The 24,069-nt window shown below is 37.2% G+C and overlaps 1 protein-coding gene and 1 long non-coding RNA gene across 9 annotated transcripts in view; one reads left to right on the forward strand and one right to left on the reverse strand.

The window, feature by feature from the left end:
• Positions 1-15,301, forward strand: part of LOC141495323 (uncharacterized) — a 78,357-nt gene extending 63,056 nt beyond the window's left edge. Inside the window, exon 3 of the long non-coding RNA XR_012470733.1 lies at positions 14,186-15,301. This is a non-coding gene — a long non-coding RNA (uncharacterized LOC141495323). The remainder of the gene's footprint in view (positions 1-14,185) is intronic.
• Positions 1-24,069, reverse strand: part of SMARCA2 (SWI/SNF related BAF chromatin remodeling complex subunit ATPase 2) — a 207,231-nt gene that overhangs the window by 65,896 nt on the left and 117,266 nt on the right. For all 8 annotated transcript variants that reach the window (XM_074196508.1, XM_074196507.1, XM_074196509.1 and 5 more), the window contains 3 exons: positions 20,774-20,937; positions 16,684-16,911; positions 9,199-9,276 (listed from right to left, as the gene is read on the reverse strand). In XM_074196508.1, coding sequence (XP_074052609.1) covers positions 9,199-9,276; positions 16,684-16,911; positions 20,774-20,937 — 470 coding nt within the window. The remainder of the gene's footprint in view (positions 1-9,198; positions 9,277-16,683; positions 16,912-20,773; positions 20,938-24,069) is intronic.

The following is a 24,069-nucleotide window of genomic DNA, read 5'->3' on the forward strand; positions in this document are numbered from 1 at the left end:
ACTTTTTTAACATTGTTAGGTTTTAAGAACTTTTGACTTTCTTCTTGATGTAAGTTCACAACATAGAATAACAATAGCTGATATTTATAGAAAACTTTAAGGTTTGCAAACAGCTTTCAGTATTTTATTTCACTTGATTCTGTATATAACTCTGAAGCTTGTGCATGCCTTCAGCCTCTCTCCTTTCTTTCTCTCTAACCCTATCATCCAACATATTTTTCATCATTCTCCCCTATTATTTCCATTGAATTGATATTACTAAGTATATTTTTATTAAAATTTTATTTTATTTTCCAATTACATACTATGATAGTTTTTCAGCATTCAATCATTTGCAAATTTATGAGTTACACATCTTTCTACTGCCCTCCCTTCCTTCCCTCTTCCCCATGGTGGCAATCTGGTAAAAGTAGAACATTTGTGTTTAACATATTTACATATTAATCATTTTGTGTAAGAGGAATTAGATCTAGGGAGAAAGAATGATAAGCATGAGATAGGAAGGAAAAACATGCAAGAAGTTTAAAAAAAAGTGAACATAGTATGCATCCAGATTCTATTTCCCCCACAATGAGGACAGCATTGTCCATACCAGATTTCTTAGGGTTATCCTTGATTTCTGAACTGCTGAGAGGAACTGATCCATCATAACTAATCATTTCACTAAATAGTTGTTAGTATGCAGTGTTCTCTTGGTTTTGATCCCTTCACTCAGTACCAGTTCCTGTAATTCTTTCTACGCTTCTCTCAACTTCAACCACTCAGGATTTCTTATAGAACAATAGTATTCCATATAATTTGTTTAGCCCTAATTGAAGGGCATCCCCTTGGTTTCCAATTCTTTGCCACCACAAAAGAGCTGCTACAAATATTTTTGAACACATGAAACTCTTCTAGCTTTTTATGATTTCATTTAGATATAAGTTTAGTATTGATATTGCTGGATCAAAGGGTAGGATCTGCATCTTATGATCAAAGGGTATGATTATTGCTCTTTGGGCATAGTTCCAGATTGCTTTCCAGAATGACCGAATCATTTCACAACTCCACCAACAGTGCATTTAATGTCACAATTTTCCCACATCCTCTCTATCATTATTTTCCTTTTTTTTGTCATCTTAGCCAATCTGATACGTGAGATGGTACCTCATATATGTTTTAATTTGCATTTCTCTAATCAATAATGATTTGGAGCATTTTTACATGACTATAACTTAAAATTCTTCAACTGAAAATTGCCTGTTCTTGTAGTTTGACCATTTATCAATAGAAGAATGACTTGTAATAATAATGACACTAGCTGTGAAAATTTGTTTCTCATATTTTTGTTTTCCTTCTAATCTTGGCTGTATTGGTTTTACTAATGCAAAAACTATTTTTAATTTAATATAATCAAAATCATCCATTTTCCAATTTATAATGTACTCTATTTCTTGTTTGGTTATGAATTTCTCCCTCCATGGAGCTGACAGACAGAGAAATTTCTTGATCTCTTGATTGATCTATGATATCACCCTTTACATCTAAATCCTTAGCCCATTTTGACCTGATTTTGGTGGAGGGTGTTTTTTCTCATACTAATTTCCAACTTTTCTAGCAGTTTTTGTCTAATAGTCTCTGAAAGTCTTGGAGGTTGTCAAACAGCAGATTACTATAGTCATTTACTGCTATTTCTTTTCTAATCTATTCTAATTCACTGGTCCATTAGTGTATTTCATAACCAGTACCAGGAAATTTTGATGCCTTAAAGTATAGTTTTAATGTCTGATACAGCTAGACCACCTTCCTTTTGTTGCTCCAGATGAGTTTTGGTATTTTTTTCTAGTTCTGAAAAATATTTTTTGGTGGTTTTATTGGTATGACATTGAATAAATAATTTAATTTGTGTACTATTGTCATTTTTATTATATTAGCTTGGCCTAACCATGAGCAATTGACATTTTTCTAATTGTTTAGATTTGACTATATGAAAAGTGTTTTGTATTTGTATTTATAAAGTTACTGTCTTAGGAGGTAGATTCCCAAGTACTGTGTATTGTCAAAAATTACTTTAAAAGGAATTTCTCTTTCTATCTCTTGCCCTTGGACTTTATTGTTCATATACAGAAATACTGATGATTTATGTGTTTATTTTATATTCTGCTTCTTTGCTGAAATTGTTAATTGTTTCAAGTAGTTTTTTAGTTCATTTTCTAGGATCCTCTAAATATACCACTTTCAAAGAGTGAAAGTTTTGTCTCTATGTAATTCCTTCAGTTTTTTTTCTGCTCTTATTGCCAAAACTAACATTTCTAATATTATATTGAATAGTAGGTGATAATAGGCAATCTAGTTTCACCCTTGATCTTATTGGAAATGATCCTAGCTTATCCCCATTATATATAAAGTTTGTTGATGGTTTTAGATACTATTTATTATTTTAAGGAAAATTCCATTTATTCCTATATTCTTTATTTTTTTCCCTTGGAATGGGTGCTGTATTGCATCAAAGGTTTTTTCAGCATCTATTGAGATAATCATAGGATTTCTGCTAGTTTTGTTATTGATATTTTCAATTATGTTGAATGCTTTCCTACCATTGAACAATACCTGCCTACCTGGTATATAAATCCTACCTGCTCATGGCATATTATCCTAGTAATAACTTGTAATCGCTTTTGTAAAATTTTATTTAAGATTTTTTGCATCAATTTGCATTAGGGAGATTGGTCAATACTCTTTGCTTTAGCTTTTTCTAGTTTAGGTATCAATGCCTTATTGTTATCATAAAATAAATTTGGCAGAACTCCTTTTTCTCCTATTTTTAAAAATAGTTTATATAGAATTAGAATTAATTAATCCTTAAATGTTTTAGAGAATTTACTTGAAAATCTATCAGGGCCTGGAGATATTTTCTTAGGGAAATTATTGATGTTTGCCTCAATTTCGTTTTTCTGAAATGGGGTTTAAGTATTTCATTTCTTCTTCTAGTAATCTGGGTAGCTTATATTTTTGTAAATATTCTTCAATTTTGCTCAGATTGTCAAACTGATTGGTATACAGTTAGGAAAATAGCTCAGAATTGTCACTTTAACTTCCTCCTCATTAGTATTCAGTTCACCCTTTTTCAGTTTTGATACCAGTAATTTGGTTTTCTTCCTTTTTAAAATTAGATTAACCAAAAGTTTAATCTATTTTAAGTGTTTATTTTTTCAAGAAACCAACTCTTAGTTTTAGTAGATCAATGATTTTATTGCTTTCAGTTTTATTTATTTCTCCTTTGAATTATAGAATTTCTGATTTGGTATTTAATCATGGATTTTTAATGTGTCCCTTTTCTAACTTTTTTAGTTGCATGCCCAATTCATTGATCTCTTTCTCTATTTTATTCATAAAAGTATTTAGAGATATATAAAATTTCCCCTAAAACCTGCATTGGCTGCATTTTATAAATTTCAATTTGATATCTTGTCATTATCATTATAATATGTTGTTGTCTTGGATAAAATTGTTGATTATTTCTATGATTTGTTGTTTGATCCACTCGTTTGTTAAAATTAAATTGTTTAGTTTACAATTAATTTTTGGTTCATTTTTCCACAAGCCTTTATTACACGTGATTTTTATTGCATCATGATCTAAAAAAAGCATGCAAAAAAGCAAAGCAATGTTTCTGCCATTCTGAATTTGATAGTAAGATTTTTATGCCCCAGTACATGGTCAGTTTTGCTATAGGTGCCATGTATTATGGAGAAAATTCCTTTCTGTCCCCACTCATGTCTATCATATCTGAGTTTTCTTAAGATTCTTTTCACCTTCTTAATTTCCTTCTTATTTTCTGTTACATTTGATCTAATTATTAAAGAGAGAGGTTGAGATCTCCCACTATTATGGTTTTGATGTCTATGTTCCCCTGTAAAATTCATTTAAGAATTCGGATGCTTATATGACTTAGTACAAATATGTTTTACAGTGATATTATGTTTTTGTGTATGGTGCCTTTTATGAAGATGTAGTTTCCTTCCTTATTCCTTTTAATGCGATCTATTTTTGGTTTTAGTTTGTCTGAGATCAGAATTGCTACCCTGATTTTTTTTTTAATTTTTTACTGAAGCATATTTGTATTTTGCTCCAGCCTTTTACCTTTATTCTGTGTGTGTGTGTGTGTGTGTGTGTGTGTGTGTGTGTGTGTCTGTCTGTCTCTCTGCTTCAAATGTGTTTCTTGTAAACAACATATTGTAGAATTTTGGTCCATTGTGCTATCTGCTTCCATTTTATGGAAGAGTTCATCTTATTCACATTTACAGTTAAGACTACTAACTCTGTATTTTCCTCCATGCTATCCATCTCCATTTATACTTTTCTCTTTCCTTTCCCCTTATCTCTCCTATCCAAAGTTTTGTTCCCTTTTTCCTTTGACATTTTGTTTAGATTTTTTCAAGGCAAATGGAGTTAAGCAGCTTGCCCAAGGCCATACAGCTAGGTAAATATTAAGTGTCTGAGGCCAGATTTGAACTTAGGAACTCCTGACTCCAGGGCCGGTGCTCTATCCACTACACCACCTAGCCACCCTGCCATTTCTTTTTAATTTTAACTTTAATTTTTCTTTAACTTTTAATTTTGATTTACCTATTATCAGTTTCTTCTTCCCCTTTCTTTCCCCTCCCCCTCCGCTAACTACCTTGTAGGATAGGCTATATTTTTAAACCCAATTGGGAATAAGCTAAGATATTTCATATAATAAGATTTTTCTTTATTACAATGACATGGAAGGGGGGAAGGCAAGGGGGAATGAGGGAATCTTCACTCTCATCAGAGGTGGCTAGGAAAGGAAACACCATATATATTCAATGGGGTATAGGCATCTGGAGTAAGGGGGGGCAGGGGGAAGGGGGGTGATATGAGTGATGGAGGAGAGGATGGATCATGGTGGGGGAAACAGTGGTCAGATATAACACATTTTCTTTTTTACTTCTTGCAAGGGGCTGGGATTGGAAAGCCTGTCCGGGTACATAAGGCCAGGTGGATGCTGGGCCTAAGGGGTGGTATGGGGCTCAGGGCCTCTTGGCCCCAGAGCCAGGGATCTGTCTGCTGCACCACTCAGCTACCCTACAGCAGAGTCAGAGTGAAAGGAGTGAGAAAATATAGTACATGGTAGTGGAGAAATACAAAAGGAGGGAGTTGTGATAAGCAATGGCAACGGTGGGAAAAATATGGAAGTGACTTTTATGATAGACTTATCATAAAGAATGTGATCCACCTGCAACAGAGTTGTTGGTGTTGGAACAAAGACTGAAGCACATTTTTTATTATTATTATTCTTTGGGGGGGTGCAGGGCAAATGGGGCTGGGTGAGGTGGGACCACATAGCAGGGTGATCGTTGGGTGTCTGAGGCCGGATTTGGACCCGGGTGCTCCTGGCTTAAGGGCCAATGCTCTGTCCGCCACCCAGCCACCCCTACTATTATTACTATTTTATTTTATTTTGGGTCATTTTTTCCCCTTTTTTTGGTTTTTGCAGGGCAGTGGGGTTGGGGTGGCTTGCATGTCACATGGCTGGGGGATTGTTGGGAGTATGGGGCTGGATGTGAGCTCAGGTGCTCATGGCTCCAGGGCTGGTGCTCCTTCCATTGTGCCACCTGGCCATACCTACAATTATTACTATTATTTTTTTTTATTTTAATTTTTTTTCCTCTCCCTTTTCCTTTATTGCTCAACCAAGTCTATATTTATAGGGGGAGGGGGGTATTTCCTTTACTTTTAAACAAGAATATTTTATTAATGTATAAAAAATTATTTGTACAAAAATCAGAATATTAAATAAAAATTTCTTGAAGAAATAAACTTCTCAAAAAACATAAATAACATCAAATTATAGTCAATTTATAGCACACCCTCTTTTTAAGTACCCTCTGTGGACATGCAATCCTCATGAGACAAAGGAAGCATCATGCAAAGCAAAATCTTTTCTTGATTCATTTATATACCCCACTGCTAAGCACACTCTCTCCAATTTTGCCAAAGTATCAAACGAAGCAAAATTGTTTCACAATTTATTCATGTCCTGTTCCTTCAAGTGCACTCTTTCCCCCCATCCCTCTAATACTCCAACCATAGCATACAACCCTCCTTACTGAGCACTCTCTTCCCTCTGTTCTTATAGCACTTCAACTATAGCACTATAAACCTTTATTAACTTCAGTTAATATGGTTAGTATGGAATAATGTAAGATCACTTCATGATCTATTTATGTCCGGGAAATCGAAATATACACTCTTCCTCTGTCCCTATTGTACTATAACCCTCCTTAATTAAAGTATCTAGTAGAGTAAAATCACTAGTAGAATAAGATACTAAAAGAATCTAGTAGAATAAGACCTTCTAAGTTCTGTCCTTCTGTCCCAATAGAAAATACAACTCTTGAAGTCAACATTACTTCATGATTCATTGTCTAAGTACAATCCCTGCAATTATATTCAACCCTCATCAGATAAGGTATTAGCTAAAGGCTTAAGACTTCTGTGGGCATACATTCTTTCATGGTAGTAATACAAGGTCCTTTGCCGTTTGGAATGTCATATTCCAGGCCCTCTGATACTAAAATGTTGAAGTTGATAAGTAATTCTGATTGTGTTTCTTCGGTATTTAAATTACTTCTTTTTTGCTACTTGCAGTTTTTTATCCTTTAGTTGAGAATTCTAGAATTTGGCTACGATATTCCTTGGAGTTTTTATTCTGTGGTCTCTTCGTGGAGATGTTCTGTGGATTCTTTAAAGGACTATTTTATCTTCTTTTCTAGCATATTAGGGCAATTTTCCATGATAATTTCCTGAAAGATATTTTCCAAGCTCGTTTTTTGATTGAAGCTTTCAGGTATATCGATAATTCATAAATTCTCGCTCCTGGAGCTATTTTCGAGGTCAATTGCTATCCCTTAAAGATACTTGATATTTTCTTCTATTGTTCAGCCTTTTGATTTTGTTTAATGGAATCTTGGTTTCCATTTGTCCAATGCTTAATTTTGAGGGGTTTGTTTTCTTCATTTAGCTTTTGTGACTCCTTGCCCAGTTGGTTAATTTTACTTTTTGATGAGTAGTATTCCTTTTCCAGCTGGTTGATTTTATTTTTTGAGTTACATTGTTTTTCCAGTTGGCCATTTTTACTTTTAAAGGAGTTTATTTCCTCAATTTTTCATAATTCTCCTGCATGACTCAATTATTTTTTCCATTTTTGTTCTTCCTATATTCTTTAGTTTTTTAAATCTTTTTAAGCTCTTCCTTGGGCTTTTGGATTTGAGAGCAATTCATAAACTCTTTTGAGACTTCATGCATAGGCAATTTGCCACTGCTTTCTTCTTTTGACATGGCATTTTTATCATCCTTATCTGAATAGTAGCTTTCTATGGTTAGCATTCTTTTGGGGGTATTTTTGCTCATTTTGAAAGTTGAGCTCTGCTCCTGGTACAGGGAGTATAGACCCAAGAATTTTGTGCTGGGGCTGGAATCTAGTCCCTGGCTTATCATTCCCGAAAATGTTTCCTATGCAGCTTAGGCTTTGCCTATGCAGGGGTTTGACTCCAACCCTATCCTGTCTGTTACCCCAGGGTTACCAGAGCTCAGATTTTGGCTGGGATTGGGACTCTCTCTGCTGATCTATTGCCAGTCCAGTTTGCTAAGCCAGGACCTAAAGTGCACTGTGACTAACAGCCTCCTTCTTGCTTTCCTGCTCTCCTACCTATGGTAGTCTATATTCCTCCTTTGCTCCGAAGAGACAGACTTTTCCTGAAGACTCTCCACAATATTTTGAAAACTTGTCTTGCTCTTTTTTGTTTTGGTGGAATCTGAGCTTTACAGTCTGTGTAGAGGCTTCATTTAAAGTTGGGTCAGGAAAAACTACGGGAACAAACTAGCTTCATGCTGCCATCTCAACTCCACTCTGAAGCTGTGATATCACTAAGTATTAAAGTATGTTGACTATATTTGGAAGATATTTATTTTGATTTGTTATATGGGTTACTATGGCCAAAGCATTCATGACAAAACTGCCTGGCTACTGGTGATGAGCCTCTTGATACTTAGCTCGGCTGGTCCTTATACCCAAAACTGCAATCTGTTGTTGGAATTCCAGCATGGTACAACATAGTTTTACTGGCATAATCTTAAAGTATGTTAAGCCATCTCTTCACCTCAGTGAGTCATTTGATACTCCACAGACTAAAGTCAATAAAGTCCCCATTTTACTACTAAACAGTTACAAAACAGTAGTCAATGTTACAAACTTAAAAAAAAGAAATGAAATTAACCTCTAAGGTAACAAAGGATTACCTATTGTGCAGCCTCTTGGCAAGAATTACATCTCCTTTATTTTATACTGAATATGGGCAAGGTCAATGCTAAACAAAATAATATAGATAATGTAAACCTAAGGGAATAGCTTACAATATCCCCACTGCACATGAGAAAAAGCTACTAGTTATTATTCACCATGACTTTGCAGTGGCTCACTTCAGTATTTAATCATCTGGCAGTGTATGGTGAACTAGTAAAATCTGTCCTGTCATTTGGTAATATATGTGTAATCCTATCATTCTTATAACTTCCTTGCATTGCATTGTAGTAATTGAGGTCAGTAGGGGTGGTGTGAAAATGGATTTTAAAAGATTCTTACATAACTTTTAAACCTTGAATATTATTCCAAAGGCCTGGGTATATAGGTCAATAAACTATTGCATAGGAAAATCCAAGATCGACTTTTTTATACCTGATTATCGTCAGAAGGATTTGATAATAATTATCAAGTGCTCCTTCATTCTGATTGTATCTGAAAAGTCTTTAGGGATAATGGGAAAGTAAAGTCACAGTTAAAATTTGAAATTTGTTTATGAAAAAGTCTTCTGAAATACTAAAGAGAGGCCAATGACTCAAAAAGAAAAATCACAGAAGATCCAAGTCACAATTTGGGTTGATTAATAATTAAATTATTCTAAATGTTGATCACTGAATGAAAGTTACAACTCACTCAACTGTGCTCTTATGGCAACATTTCTTTTCCTTAGATGGATCAATTGTTTTGCTCTAGTAAGTGAACTTCTAAAGAATCAAATACAGATTTTGTAACAGAAGTTGTCAAGTCAAGTCCGCCTAGCTCTAAACTAAATATTTCTTTTCCTATATAAAGGAATCTGTAATTTTAAGTTTTCATTATTTTTGCAACATTACCATAAAAAGATCAAATTCCTCTTCTCGTCGGGCAATCATTTGATTCAGAGTCTCATCATCAGGGACTTCATCTTCTTCCTGGGCAGGGGAACCAAGAAATTCATCATTTGAAGGGTTGGTTTATCAAACAATCCCTAGTTAGCCAAACCAACATAAGGAACCATAAGTCTCCACATTACAATAAGTCATCATATCATTATTATCAATTATAATTATCAGCTTATATAATAATTCAACAGTCCATTAAGACACAAATATATAATACTTATTGATACTTATTAAAATTCACTTCTATTTTAAGTGAATAGGTTTCTGATATGGTTATTTTCTTCAAAGGCCCACAAAAATGGAAATACTGTGAATAGAGATATGATTGATTGTTAGTTAAGAATCAAGTACTTATGTTGGATAATCTAGAAAAGAATATGAGAATTTATGTTTCAAATTCAGCATTAATAATAAAGACTAGAGCTGCAGACTTGGTTACTATAGGTGATCCCATGAAAGAATCAGAAGAGGTAAAAATGTTTCATAACAATTCAAGCCCTGGACAAAGGAAAGAAACTACTTCTGATGCCTTAAAGAAAGCAATTGATTAAATATCTCTTGAACAGGTGAATGAAAAAAAATAAATAAAAACTCATAAGGCACTTAAATGAAGTATAGAAATACAATACAATGAGGACAAAATTTCATGCAATGGTATAATTGACTTCTCTTTCCAACACATTACTGAAATTACTTTCTCATTTGTCACCAATAACACAATCATCAAATGCTGTAACCTTTTTTCAGTCCTCATCCTCTTTTCAGACCTATTGGAAACCTATGGAACTAAAGAATGCCTTCTCAATGAGGAAGGGGAGGAAGGAGAGGGGGAATGAGGGAACCTTCACCCTCATCAGAAATAGCTCAGAGAGGAAAAAGCATACACACTAAATAGGGTATAGACATGGAGAATAAAAAGGAAAGAAGAGGGATGGGGGAATGGGGGATGTGGGTGATAGAGCAGAGGGTAGATCATAGGACAGTCAGATATAACACATTTCCTTTATCACTTTTTTGAAAGGTGTTGGGTGGGATTGGGTGGCCTATCCAGGACCACGGGGCCGGGTGGTTGCTGGGTCTCTGGGGTGGTATATGGGCTTTTAGTAATGTATAAATAAAGTCATATTAACCAAAAAAGAAGAAACCAGGATGGATGGGAATTCAGGGAAGCATGGAAGGATTTGCATGAACTGATGCTGAGTGAGATGACTGGAACGAGAAAAACATTGTACACCCTAACAGCAACAGGAAGGTGATCATCATCCATGATGGACTTGCTCATTCCGTCAGTGCAACAATCAGGCACAGTTTTGGGCTATCTGTGATGGAGAATACCATCTGTATCCAGAGAAAGAATTGTGGAGTTTGAACAAAGACCAAAGACTATTCCCTTTAATTAAACCCATTATCTTATTATGTAATTTTGCTATCTCTTATACTTTTATTTTTCTTCCTTAAGGATATGATTTCTCTCTCATCACATTCAACTTAGATCAATGTATACCATGGAAACAATGTAAAGACTGACAGACTGCCTTTTGTGGGGAGTGGGGGGAGGGAAGCAAGGATAGGGGTAAATTTGTAAAACTCAAAATAAAGAAAATCTTTTATTGAAAATTAAAAAAAAATTAAAGAATGCCTTCTCCTATTAGCTTCTCCTCTCATCTCTTGACTTTGGAGATACAATAACCAGTTTTTTTTCCCCCTTCTCCTGTAACTGATCCTTTTCTATCTCCCATTAGGCTCTCAATTTGGTAGGATATAGATTACACAAGGTGAGAACCTTGGTCCTCTTTTCTTCTCTCTATACTTTTTCCTTTAGCAATCTACTGGAAATATGTTTTTGTTTAAAAATATATAAACACATATGTAGCTTATATAGCCTAATATGACCACATATATATATATATAGTGTACATGGTGTGTACGGCACACACACAGAATGTATATTACACATATATAACAGGTAATACACATAGACATATACTATATAATACACATATTTATATGTATGTGCATATATATAGAGAAAATTAATATAAGGTACCATTCCTGACCTCAGAGTTTACATTCTGGTTTGAGGATAAAAACAAACAGCTGTCTGTCTGATTGTCTCTCCTATATTTGTGTGCAAAAATACACACAACATGCATGCCTATCTATAAATAAAATCAACAAATGTTTATGAAATGCTTACAGTGGGTCAGATACTGTGCATATATAGCTGAAGCTATAAATAACAGATTCATACCTTAATAGCACCACACTTAAAATCATAATAATCACTTGGTGAATGCTCATCTATAAAGAATTTAATAATTAATAAATGCAAATCACTGTGTATATATACACACAGACATACCTGTCTTTTATCCCCAAACTAGGATATAACCTCAATGAGGGCAGAAGGACTGACTTTATTCTGTTACCATTTTCCATAGCAATCAAACTTCATTTAGTTTCCTGAATGATTTTGGGGGGGGGGGGGCTCAGATTGATTATTTTAAAAACTATGTGGCATAGAGGATAACAAGCTGGCTTAGGATTTAAGTAGACTTAGCAAATGACACATAATGACAAATCTCTATGACTTTAAATTGTAAGTGTCAGCCCTGTAGTTTCTACACCAAGTTTCTCTATCCTGATGAAATCACATGTTGATGGAATGAACATATTTAGGCATGTCAAATTATTTGTATGTATATATACAAACATTTATACAAACATATATGTTTATGCTATATACACATTTATACACAATTATACCTACACCTTTAATGTCTCTGAAATAGACAATTCCCTAATTTTGATACAATCCCTTTTGAAAATGATCACTAATACACACAAATTTCAAATATTTTATAAACCAAAGGTGATTTCATTAGCATAAGGAATTTAGGATGAGAAAAAGTGCCTCTACTAATGCACTCTGGGTCACAGAGAGTTGGACAGAACTAAAATAATCAACCAGCTGGGTGGACTCCCAGGCATAGCAAAGCCTGTACAAACCCAGATCTTTTTAACTCAGGAGCCAGATCTAAATTGACTACAAACACTATGTCTCATTTCAAACAATCAATAAAATTCTGTTCATAAAAGTATGGAGGGCATTAAAAGTGAAACTTCAACTACATTTGGGCATTACAGTGCTCATTAGAACTACCAGAGTCTATTTAAGTGTATCTGTGGATTAAGAAATAGGGAAAACAATATAAAGTGAACTCACTAGTCATTAAAGAATATGTTCAGAATGAGACAATTTGTATAAAAAGAATATTGTTTTGTGGCAGCTAGGTGGTGCAGTGGATAGAGCACTGGCCTTGGGCGTCGGGAGGAACTGAGTTCAAATTCAGCCTCAGACACTTAAAATATTACCTAGCTATATGCTCTTGGGCAAATCACTTAACCCCATTGCCTTGCAAAAAACTAGCCCCTCCCCACCAAAAGAGTATTCTTTTAATGGATTATGGAACCCATGATTAAACCTATTCCCAAAAGACCTAGAAACAAATGAATCAAGCCAATATCTCCTGAGGAATGATCTTTTGCATTTATTTTCAAATTTTATTTTCAATAGTTTAAATATTAAATTGCAAACAATAAAGCCATATTGAATGGAAATGCAATGAAACTTTTGGGCACTTGTGCTTGGCATGACTTACTCTGGGTAAGGTTCCAGGGCAAATAGGAAGATCCCCTTCACTGCCTCATCACTAATCAGAACTTGTCATTCTAATCAAATGTTACCAGTTATTGACCATTAGATTGGAATACTCCATCATCTACATAAAATGAGGCAAGGGAGGTAAGAGATGTAAAGAGAAGCATTAGGTGCTTTCTGTATGGTGCCAGTCTTTCTTTTGACATCATGCTCCCCAGTAAAATGGTTTGTGTCGATCTTGTGCTGAAGAGAGGTTCCACAATGGCTACCATAGTGAGAGTCCGTTTGTCCTACTCTTCAGTTGGATGATCACTTAGGACAGCAGCTCCCAGTCCCCATTTCGAAGGTGACTGAACTAAAGAGTTGTTGGAACAATTTCTGTCAAAAGCAGCACAATTAATAGCTTCTTGAGTTGTCTAAATAATTTTATTTTTTATAATGTACAGAAATCCACAGGAGGAAGTTCTATTTTGAGTCTGATCCTTAGCCAAAAAGAAGCTAGTTTCTGGGGTAGAAATAGTAAGATAGGTAAAAACAATGACTATCTTGAAATTCATTCCAGAGGAGGAGAGGGGAGGCTTGGGAAATTCTGAAAAATTAGGAGAACGAATTTCAAAAGGTTTCTGAAGATGGGTAAGATGGTGAGAACTAAAAATCTGACAAGCAGTCCATGAGAAATGGGAAGTTCTCAAGAATAAAGTTTTGAAGGTACCAAGATATATATGACTCACTATCCAACTTAAATTTCAAAGATACATGAGGAAGATGTTCAAGATGAGACAATGTAGTGTTGTCTCTTACCCACTGTGTCACAAAATTCCCTAGAAGTATGGCATGATCTGAGGCTGGAAAAGAGAGTTTAAAAAAAAGGATTTTTAAAAATATACTGGGGGAGGGGCAGCTAGGTGGCATAGTGGATAAAGCCCAGCCTTGGAGTCAGGAGAACCTGGGTTCAAATCTGGTCTCAGACACTTAATAATTACCTAGCTGTGTGGTCTTGGGCAAGCCACTTAATCCCATTTGCCTTGCAAAAACCTAAAACATACGTACATACATACATATATATATATGTATATACATACATATACATATATATATATATATATACATATACTGGGGGGAAACAAAGGAAGAGCAAAAAAAGATGGATAGGATTACTAATTATGAAAAGAAGTTAAAGTCTCTCAATTCATCTGTTTAATAATATAGCTAGCACTTTTGTAGCACTCTTAAGTTTGGTAAAGTTAAATTAACAAATATTTTACTTTATTTTCACAGCAACCCTAGAATTTAGGAGATTTTACAGAAGAGGAAACTGAAGCACAGAATGAAATGACTGGCCAGGAGAACTGAACTTAGGGCTTCTGACTCCAGACCTGGGACTCTATCCTCTGCACCATCTAGTTGTCTCATTTCTCTTTCAGGCCATAAAGAATGGTTCAGACAGGAAAGGATTGAACAAAAATGGCCATTTAGGAAATGATACTCAAGAGAAGATGAGAAAGCACTTAGCTGCCACTGATGAGTTCAGGTCACCTGGCTCAGAACTATTTCTTCTTGGGACATGTAAATACTGAGCTAATGTCAATGTCTTTCGAAAAATTGTAGAGAATGAAGGAAGTATTATGGAACTAAAGACGCTTAGATCTTGATAAGATTTTCAAAAGGGAAAAGAATACATAGTCTGTAAATTATAGTCCAATGAAAGCATCTAATATTCCAGAAAATCAAATCTACCAAAAATAAACATGATTATGAACACCCGAAGAAGAGGGAGTTATCACAAACCTAATGCAGGGCAACTTCCTTCATTTTATAGAGGATTACTAAACACAAGGATTCTGTAGATCATTTATGTAGAGTTTAGGAAATTATCTGACAAAGTGTTTTATACTATTCTTGCAATTCAGATGGAAAGTACAGTAAAACTAGGCAGATTTGGATCTGGTTGAATGTCAGACTGGAAGGGTTCTAGTGGAAAGGACTCTAGGGACTCTAGGGAGCTGTGCTTTTGAGCATTTCTCTCAGATTTCCAGAAGACACAACACTGGGATGGATGGTTGATTCACCTGGTGAATATTGTTGACTCTGCAGTTCCAACCAGTTGCTCTACTTGATTTCCCTCCATGAACATCATCATGGAAGTTTTTTCAGCTTTGATACTCAATACCTCCTCAGCATTCTCAGTTTCCTCTCCCCTCCAAAAAAAGGGGGGGGGGTGTAGGGTAGAGCACAAAAAACTCTTAAAGACTCCCTTTATAAAGGGCTCAGAATTTCCCAGCTGTCCCATCATTTCCTATTTTCAGCACCATGACACTCCCCTTTCAATTTCTTTTTTGGGTGGTCCTTGATGATAAGTATCTTCATGCAAGCAAAGGGTCGCTAATGCATAAAAGGAACTAAGAAAAATCAATGGAGGTTATAAATGTATAAAGTGCCCAGATTTTCATCGAAAGCAGGAAAGATATCTAGCAGTAGAATGGGTTTCCCTGGAAGATGGCGGGTTCTCATTTACTGAAAATCTTTGGGCAAAGAAGGATTGCTTTTTTGTTATATACTAGAGTAGATTCTTGTCCACCCTGCTTCTGTGATTCCTCCCCACTGATCCTTTCAATGCAAGGAATTACTCAACCTTTACATTTGGAGGGCATTACATACACAGGTCAGCTCATGTGGAATAATGAAATGGAAGTTTCAATTATCATTAACTTAGCCTAGGTGAATATAAAGATTGTATAAGTATATTACATTCTTTTAGTCTCAAACAGTTCCTATCCATTACTTTTACTTAACAGTGTTCAAAATCAAGGATTCCCTGATTTATGTTCTCTCGTTGGGTCCCAGATCTGGGGGGGGGGGGGGGGGGGGGGCTGGCTTTGTTCTTTCTTTTCAGGAAGAGAAGAAACATATCTGCTGGACTGGGCGCCCTGAAGGGCTGGCACCGAGGCGGGCGGGCCTCCATTCCGACACAAGGCTGGCTACAGCCAAGTGTGGCACGGGGACCATCGCTCCCCACACCGGGAGGCCCCGCTCCCCACACCGGGAGGCCCCGCTCCCCACACCGGGAGGCCCGCTCTGAGGCCCCGCCCCTCACACCGGGAGGCCCGCTCCCCACACCGGGAGGCCCCGCTCCCCACACCGGGAGGCCCCGCTCTCCACACCGGGAGGCCCGCTCCCCACACCGGGAGGCCCCGCCCCCCACACCGGGAGGCCCGCTCTGAGGCCCCGCCCCCCACACCGGGAGGCCCGCCCCCCACACCGGGAGGCCCGCTCTGAGGCCCCGCTCCCCACACCGGGAGGCCCGCCCCCCACACCGGGAGGCCCGCTCTGAGGCCCCGCCCCCCACACCGGGAGGCCCGCCCCCCACACCGGGAGGCCCGCTCCCCACACCGGGAGGCCCGCTCTGAGGCCCCGCTCCCCACACCGGGAGGCCCGCCCCCCACACCGGGAGGCCCGCTCTGAGGCCCCGCCCCCCACACCGGGAGGCCCGCTCCCCACACCGGGAGGCCCCGCTCTCCACACCGGGAGGCCCCGACAAACCTTCCGTCTTTTTAAATGAGATTTCTATTTTTTCCGGAAGGCGGCCCGCGCTGCAGTTTCCCAACGGGCCTCCAGGGGGCGCACTGCCGACGAGGGCTCAGGCGAGTCCCCGGCGCTCCCACCCGCCCAGGCCGATGGCAATCGAGACTCAAAGTGAATCCGGCGGAATCCAGACCCCCCGCCCCCACCCCGGCAGCCGTGGTGCCCCCCGAAGCCCCCCGCCCGCCCGCCATTACCTCATTCTCCTCTTCGTGCTCCAGTATGGCCTGTAGGAAGGCCCTCCTCTCGTGGCTGGAGGACTTCTGATCGAACATGCCGGCCTGGATGACCTTCTGGTCCACGTTCAGCTTGTACTTGGCCGCCGCCAGGATCTTCTCCTCCACGCTGTTGACCGTGCAGAGCCGGAGCACGCGCACCTCGTTCTGCTGGCCGATCCGGTGGGCCCGGTCCTGGGCCTGCAGGTCCTGTGGGAGAGGGCGGCCGCAGCGCGCATGCGCCTGTCAGAGCCCCGCCTCTGGCCTCCGAGGGGAGGCGTGGGCAGCACGTGGTCCCTGGGCTGTAACACGTGCCGAGGGCCAGGGGTGAATCCGAGCTTAAGCTAAACAAGGCCTTGCTGCAGTTGGTCACTCTGCCCAGGCTCCCCTGCAGGAGTTTCTAGCAGGCTGTGGATTCAGAGTTAGAAGGGTCCTGGCACCTCATTTTTTTTTGCAAGGCAATGGGGTTCAGTGACTTGCCCAAGGCCACACAGATGGGTAATTATTAAGTGTCTGAGGTTGGATTTGAACTCAAGTCCTCCTGACTCCAGGGCCTGTGCTCTATCCACTGCACCACCTAGCTGCCCTCCCCATCTCATTTTCCAGAGGTGCAAAGTGAGGCCCAAATGTCATTTGATTTGCCCTGGTCACCTAGGGCAGAACTAAGCGTAGCTACACCCAAATCCAGATCTTTCCATGCTGCCTCATGCTGCTAAGGGCAACTTTTGGTTTTGAACTTATGACTTCATATTATGCAATAAGATGAACGAAATGCCTTTACTCGAAGGGTGAAGTTCTGGATGGGAAAGCCATATGCCTAGAAAATTCAAGTATTTTCTGATAGTCAGCTCTCTTAGCTGCTATCCTAGAATACAGATACACTTAAGCTGATGATGCCTATTTTTCTATCTCTCATAGAAATGGGAGGAGAAGGAATATATTTGGAAATGAAGCTGGTATAAAAACAAAAAGTATCAAAAAAAATTTTTAAAGAATTGGGGGGGGGAAGTGTTCCTTAAGAGAAAGACATCAGAAGTAAATCTCTTCATTAGCAGAGGCATTACTGCACTGGGCAGTCTGTTATTCTGGTGTCATAACTGAGGAATTTAAAGTAGCTGAGAATCATTTTGTCCAACAACTGTGACAAAAAAAGAAGTTCACTCAGATACCTTGAAAATACAATGCCATGACTGTGGCAAAGGAAAATTCAAAACTGGGTGTCCAGAGTGCTTTTAAAACCAGACCTCCCCCTAGAATTTTGGGAAATATTTTATTAGGTTTTACTACTGAACAACAAAATCATCTGCATTTTGCCAAGGAATATGTAAAGCCTGCTGGTGCTATTTCTGATTTAGGGACTTTAATTAAGTGACTAATAAGGCAAAAACGTTTTCCTAAGATTATTTGAAAATGTGAATCAGTACGATGGTGCTGAAGCATGAGCACAGTTGGTACATAATTAACTTTTGATTATTTTTATTAAAGGGTACATTGGAAAATTGACATCCAGGGAAAAACAGTTCTTCACTTTTAGCAAATACTTAATCTTCTCCATTATCAATTCTTTATTAAATGGCAAATTTCAGGGCCTCCTCTACTTTTACTATCCACCAAACTAGAGGATGCTAATAAACTGTGAAAGGGTTAAAATGCAGGCAGCCAAAAAGGAGAGAGCAGCAAAGGCGGCTGTGAGGAATACACAAACTGGCTAATTAGCCCTGAATAACTAAGAGTTGGCTGCAACTGCCTTTTAGTCTTTGTGAAAGAACAAGGACTATTTACTCCCTCATGAAACATTTGCCAAGTACACATTTCATGACCAGTATTTATTTACTCTGGAAAATAAGACAAAGGAAGAGGGAGTTGGCTTAACATTACAATATGTGGAACTGAAACTAAACTTAAGGAAAATGATCCTGACAGAAAAAAGTTGTTAAATGTTATAATGAGCAATTTGGGAATCTAGCAATAGAATTGTCATACTTGTCTGAATGGGTTTAGGTGTGATGCTGCATCTTAGTGGTAGGATAGAACAGAGACTATGCTTTGAAGGTCTCCGTTAGGTCAAGCATCCTATGAAATGTGTGCCTTTCATGTTTAAAAAATATGAATATATTTTATTTGAATATATTTTAAATATGCCCAGTTTCTTTATAATGTACATAAATTAATCTTGTCAACAACAGCAAATTTGGAAATGGACCTGTGATGGGATTAAGAAATATGGTGGAAGGGGCAGGTAGGTGGTGCAGTGGATAGAGCACGGGTCCTGGAGTCAGGAGTACCTGAGTTCAAATCCAGCCTCAGACACTTAATAATTACCTAGCTGTGTGGCCTTGGGCAAGCCACTTAACCCCATTTGCCTTGCAAAAACCTAAAAAAGAAAATAATAAAAGCATAAATAAAAAATAAATAAAAAGAAATATGGTGGAAACTTTCCTGTGCATGAGGCTGCTACTAGTTAAGAGTTCCTCAGTTACTTTTCCTTAGTAACTTAATTTGCTAATATAAACTCATTCCTCAAGAAAGCAATGAGAGCAATACTGTTTATCTTTCATAAATTGACTTTAAGTTTTACTAGCTATGATAATATAAAGGTACAATCAAAATTCAAGTACCATTCATCAGCACAACTATGTTAATTAAATTCTGAAAAAGAATCTTAATAGTTTAAAGGAAAGATGGGATAAATATGATTACTGGTGATTCAATTGGATACTAAAGAATTTAGATGACCACATCTTAGCTGACCATATCTACTCTGAGCTTTTCCAGAGATAGGTAATACTTATTTACCACTGTAACAGATGAAACCATCATGAACTGTCTGCTGTCATGTTGATGCACTAACTGCCCATATGCTATTTTCATTAATCTATGCTAACATGCAGTAAAGTCAAAATTTAGAATTATTATTTCATTACTGATTTTTCTTTCACCTTTGGATCTTACTCACAAAAGTCCCATCTATGAAATTTTAATAGCATTGCAGATTGAAAAAGAAATATTTTACATTCTTTTCCATGGTAAAACAAGTGTATTGAGTAATTGATTTTGGGTGGTTCCAAAGACATGTGTGTGATCTAGCATACCAGACTGGTTAGACAGAGATGTTTATTTTAAAAAGGTAAAATCTAGTGAACTCTACTCATCCACAGAATAACAAGAAAATAAGGGAAAAAAGCAACTGGGTCAGAACCTAGAAAGCTGCATTTAGTTTCTATACCTTTCTCTCTCCCCTACCTCCGGCTTGAAGAGGCAAGCAATTTGATATGGGTTGCACATGTGTACTTGTGCCATGTTGCAAAAGAAAAAAATACCCAAAAAAAAGTTCCTCAAAAAATAAAGTTTTAAAAAAAAGCAAAAAAAAAATTAAACTGCCTGGAGCAGAACAGGTCCTTAATAAATGCTTATAAACTATCAGAATTAAAAGGGTAGGAATTAAGAAGCTGTAATTTTGAGGGGTGAAGTAGGCTCAAATAATAGCAATTGACTGGAAAATAAAATGGAAGTAATCTCCAAAACATTCTTAAAAATCAGATAATTGGGGCAGTTGGATGGCACAGTGTATAGAACACTTGGAGTCAGGAGGACCTGAGTTCAAATGTGACCTCAGACATTTAATAAATGCCTAGCTGTGTGACTTTGGACAAGGTCACTTAACCCCATTGCCTTAGATTAAAAAAAACCACAGGACAAAATCTTTATAATGTTGTATTTTCAAAAATGGGATTTAAAAAATTTGCCTTTAACAATTCTTCTAAACAAAACACAGAGCAAAATTTATAAACCAAACCATAATTTGGCAAGGAAAATATCAAAGAATGGATGTTAAAGCTAAGAAGACACTGTGTTTATGTATCTCTGATTTGGTTCTCCAAAGATGATCCATGCTACTATTAGCCAGTGCTTCAAAATTTCACCTAGCAAAGATGATCTATCTATCTGTTGAGCTCTCTGTTACTTATTCTCCTGCTTTGTCCCATGTAGACAACAGCTATGACACATCTTTTCTCTAAATATGCTTTTATCACAAATGCTGAAGCATTGAAATAAGTCAAGACATGCACACCTGGTGAGGATTCCAATCACTATCAAAGATGACAACAGTATCCGCTGCCTGAAGGTTCAGACCCAGGCCACCTGCTCTGGTACTCAGCAAGAAAATGAAAAATTGTGAACCGGGCTCATTGAATTTCTTCAGCAAGGCAGCACGATCTTCTGATTTTGTGGTACCTGATGGAGAATGGAAGAAGGGAGCAAGAGAGATTTTCCAATTGAGTTGAGTTTAAAAAATACCACAAAGTTTAAAAATAACAAAACAAATCATACCTACACCTCCTTAGATAGAAATTCTCTAACTTCAAATGACAGAATCTCAGAGTTCAAAGGGAAATTAGAAACCATATAGTTTCATCCCATACCTGAACAGGAGAGGAGCACAGGTGTGAGACCCACAGTAGGCACTTAATCAGTGTTTGCCGACTTGTTAAGTTACCATTGGGCATTTTCATGCACACCTCCAGGGAAAAACAGCTCATTCTCTCCCAAGGTGGCCCATTCTGTTAAGGACAGCTCTGACCCTCCAGTTAGAGTTATTACTCATGTTAAGTCTAAATTTGCGTCTTGCAATGTCTACCCCATATTCTCATTCCTGCCTTCTAATGCAAAGCAGAATGAATCTATATGTTGAAACTAGCTTTTCTCTGTCTTTTCCTCTCTAGGATAGATATTCCCAATTCCTTTGACTTATCATTCCACAACAAGGTCACCCTCCTCTGGACACTCTTTTGCTTGTTCACACCCTTCCCAAATTGTGGTTCACACCCTTCCCACAATTCTTCAGATGTGGAGTGATGGGACAGAGGACAGTCCAATTACTCCCTCTCAAGACATGAACTTGATGCTCCCTTCTTTTGTCTTGTATTAGCAATATAGTCAGCATATTTTAAAGCAGGTATATTTTAAAATATATAAGAAAAAAATTGAGTCACCTAAGTTCAAATTTTATTCTGATATTTCCAGCCCATGTTGTAATTAGGAAAGCAATTTGTCTCAAAGAACTGTCTGTGATTTATTTATGGTAAAAGGTATGTAAACTGCTGAGAAATGGAATCAGAGGTGCTTGCTATGCATTTCAAAAGGTCACTTAGGGGTGAGTCCTGGGTAGGCCAGAGGTGGGAAATAAGCCACAGTTTTTCCTCATAGAAACCTGTGAGATCTGTAGTAGGAATATGATAATCCCCATTTTATAGTTATGGACATGCAGACTCTGACAGGTTAAGACTAGACTGCAAATAAATGATAAAAAATGAACCCTGAATTCCTGCCTCCCTCTGGGAACATTCCCAGCATCTGGGGCCCTCTTAAGCATAGAGTGCAGAGGTGGGAAACCTCCAGCCTCTGGGCAGTATTAGTCTGGGATTACCAAGGCAACTAACTGCAAGGAGACTTAAAATTCAGTATATCTAGTAGTTTTTTTAGGGGTTAAGTAATTAAATGTTTGACCAAATACAGTACATGAATGAAGTTATAAATATTCAAATATCCCTTGTAAGAAAAAAGGTTCCCCAACCCTTATAGTACCTATAAAAAGTATAACTGTAAAAGTTAAGGCATTTCTGCTCAAATATTATTTTGCCACTTGGGGGAAAAAAAAATCTAAAGTGCTGTGGTTCTTAAAATCTCAAGACAAAATTGTCTTCTACATTCATGTGACTATCTTTGGGCAGAAAAAAAAATGATGGTTTGGACTATTGGAAGACATTGTGAGTTATATGACAAAAACTGCTATTTAAAGTCAAAGAAATGATTAAGAATAAAATACTTTAAGAAGGGGCAGCTAGGTGGCACAGTAGATAGAGCACTGCTCCTGGAGTCAGGAGTACCTGAGTTCAAATCCGACCTCAGACACTTAATAATTGCCTGTGTGACCTTGGGCAAGTCACTTAAATCCATTGCCTTGCCAACCCCCACAAAAAACAAAATGAAAAAATTACTTTAAAGAATAAAACTTAAAGAATGTAATCTACAGTTTTTGTTGTCTTGAACAATGCTAGAAATAAATGAAATTCATATTTTCAAGTATTAAGAGGTGTTTGGGTCAATGCTGTTGACTTTCTAAGAGTGGCAAAAGATGAGAGATATTATTTTAAAAGATTAAATATTATTTCTATATTTTATTCAGACACACCAATAAAATAATAATAATTATATAACAATTATACAAAGTAGCACTTATTTCGCTATGTCACTACACTTAATGAAAGACTATCAGAATCAAAGATATAATAATCTATTTTAAAATTGCATTGTGTGTATTCCTTCTGGAAACATTAAGTACTTACTATATGCCAGGCCCAATGCTAAGCACTGGTTTTTAAATATTCAATTAAATACTAAATGCTCAGTGTGTACAAACACACACACACACACACACACACACACACACACACACACAAACACACAAACTTTTTAGAGACAATGACATTTGTTTTCTGGAATTAAATTCTGGAATTAAAACTATGCTTCTAGATGGATTAAAAGGCAAAAGTCCACCTGGTATGTATTAGTATAAAATCCTGAGTAACTGATAAATTATTGAAGGAGTTAAGAACATATGGCTAAAATGAAACGAACTAGATTTTTCTGTCAAAGCTGTCAATGAGCTCTTAATGTAAAATAAGGATTGAAAAATAAAGATGAATCAGCAGAAGCAGAGTGTAATCATCTTTCATGTCAGGCATAACCAGAATACAGTTTTAATTGTAAAACCTGGAAAAATCTTATTTATTTATTCCTTGTAAAGAAGAGCCAAAGTGTCTTAATGAATCACCTGTTTCTAAATCTTAGTTTACCATCTCTAAAATATTTAAAGCATCTTATTAAGAAGCTCAGTTTAGGCATTTTGGACAAATGCAGGTGGGAGAATACTGTCATAAGATGAGAACTTTGTTGATAATCATCTGTTTCAGTTTCAAAGAAGATGCCATTTACCATGTAAGGATGCTATCCAGACCTAATTGCTTGTTTTCTAGGTGATAAAGGCTTTAACATGCTTAGTAAAAACAGATTTCATGTTCTTGTACATTTTGATGGAGAACATTTTCAGTTACAAAGAGATGTTTGACAGTGATCACATTTGTGAAGGATATACAATACTTAAATTTTCATAAGAATAAATATCAAACTGATTTTTAGTTTCCTGAAAACTCAACTCATTTCTTGCTGGAGGAGATCATATTAGGAATAAGTATTTAACTTTAATTTCTTAAAATTTCTTTTTTTCTAAATTTAAAACATAAAACTTTGGAAAGTTCCTGAATAAGGCCCAAGGAAGAATTATATTTTTTCTCCTAAAAATAGCAT

This window comes from Macrotis lagotis, chromosome 8, assembly GCF_037893015.1.
Source record: "Macrotis lagotis isolate mMagLag1 chromosome 8, bilby.v1.9.chrom.fasta, whole genome shotgun sequence".
Classification (NCBI taxonomy): Eukaryota; Metazoa; Chordata; class Mammalia; order Peramelemorphia; family Peramelidae; genus Macrotis; species Macrotis lagotis.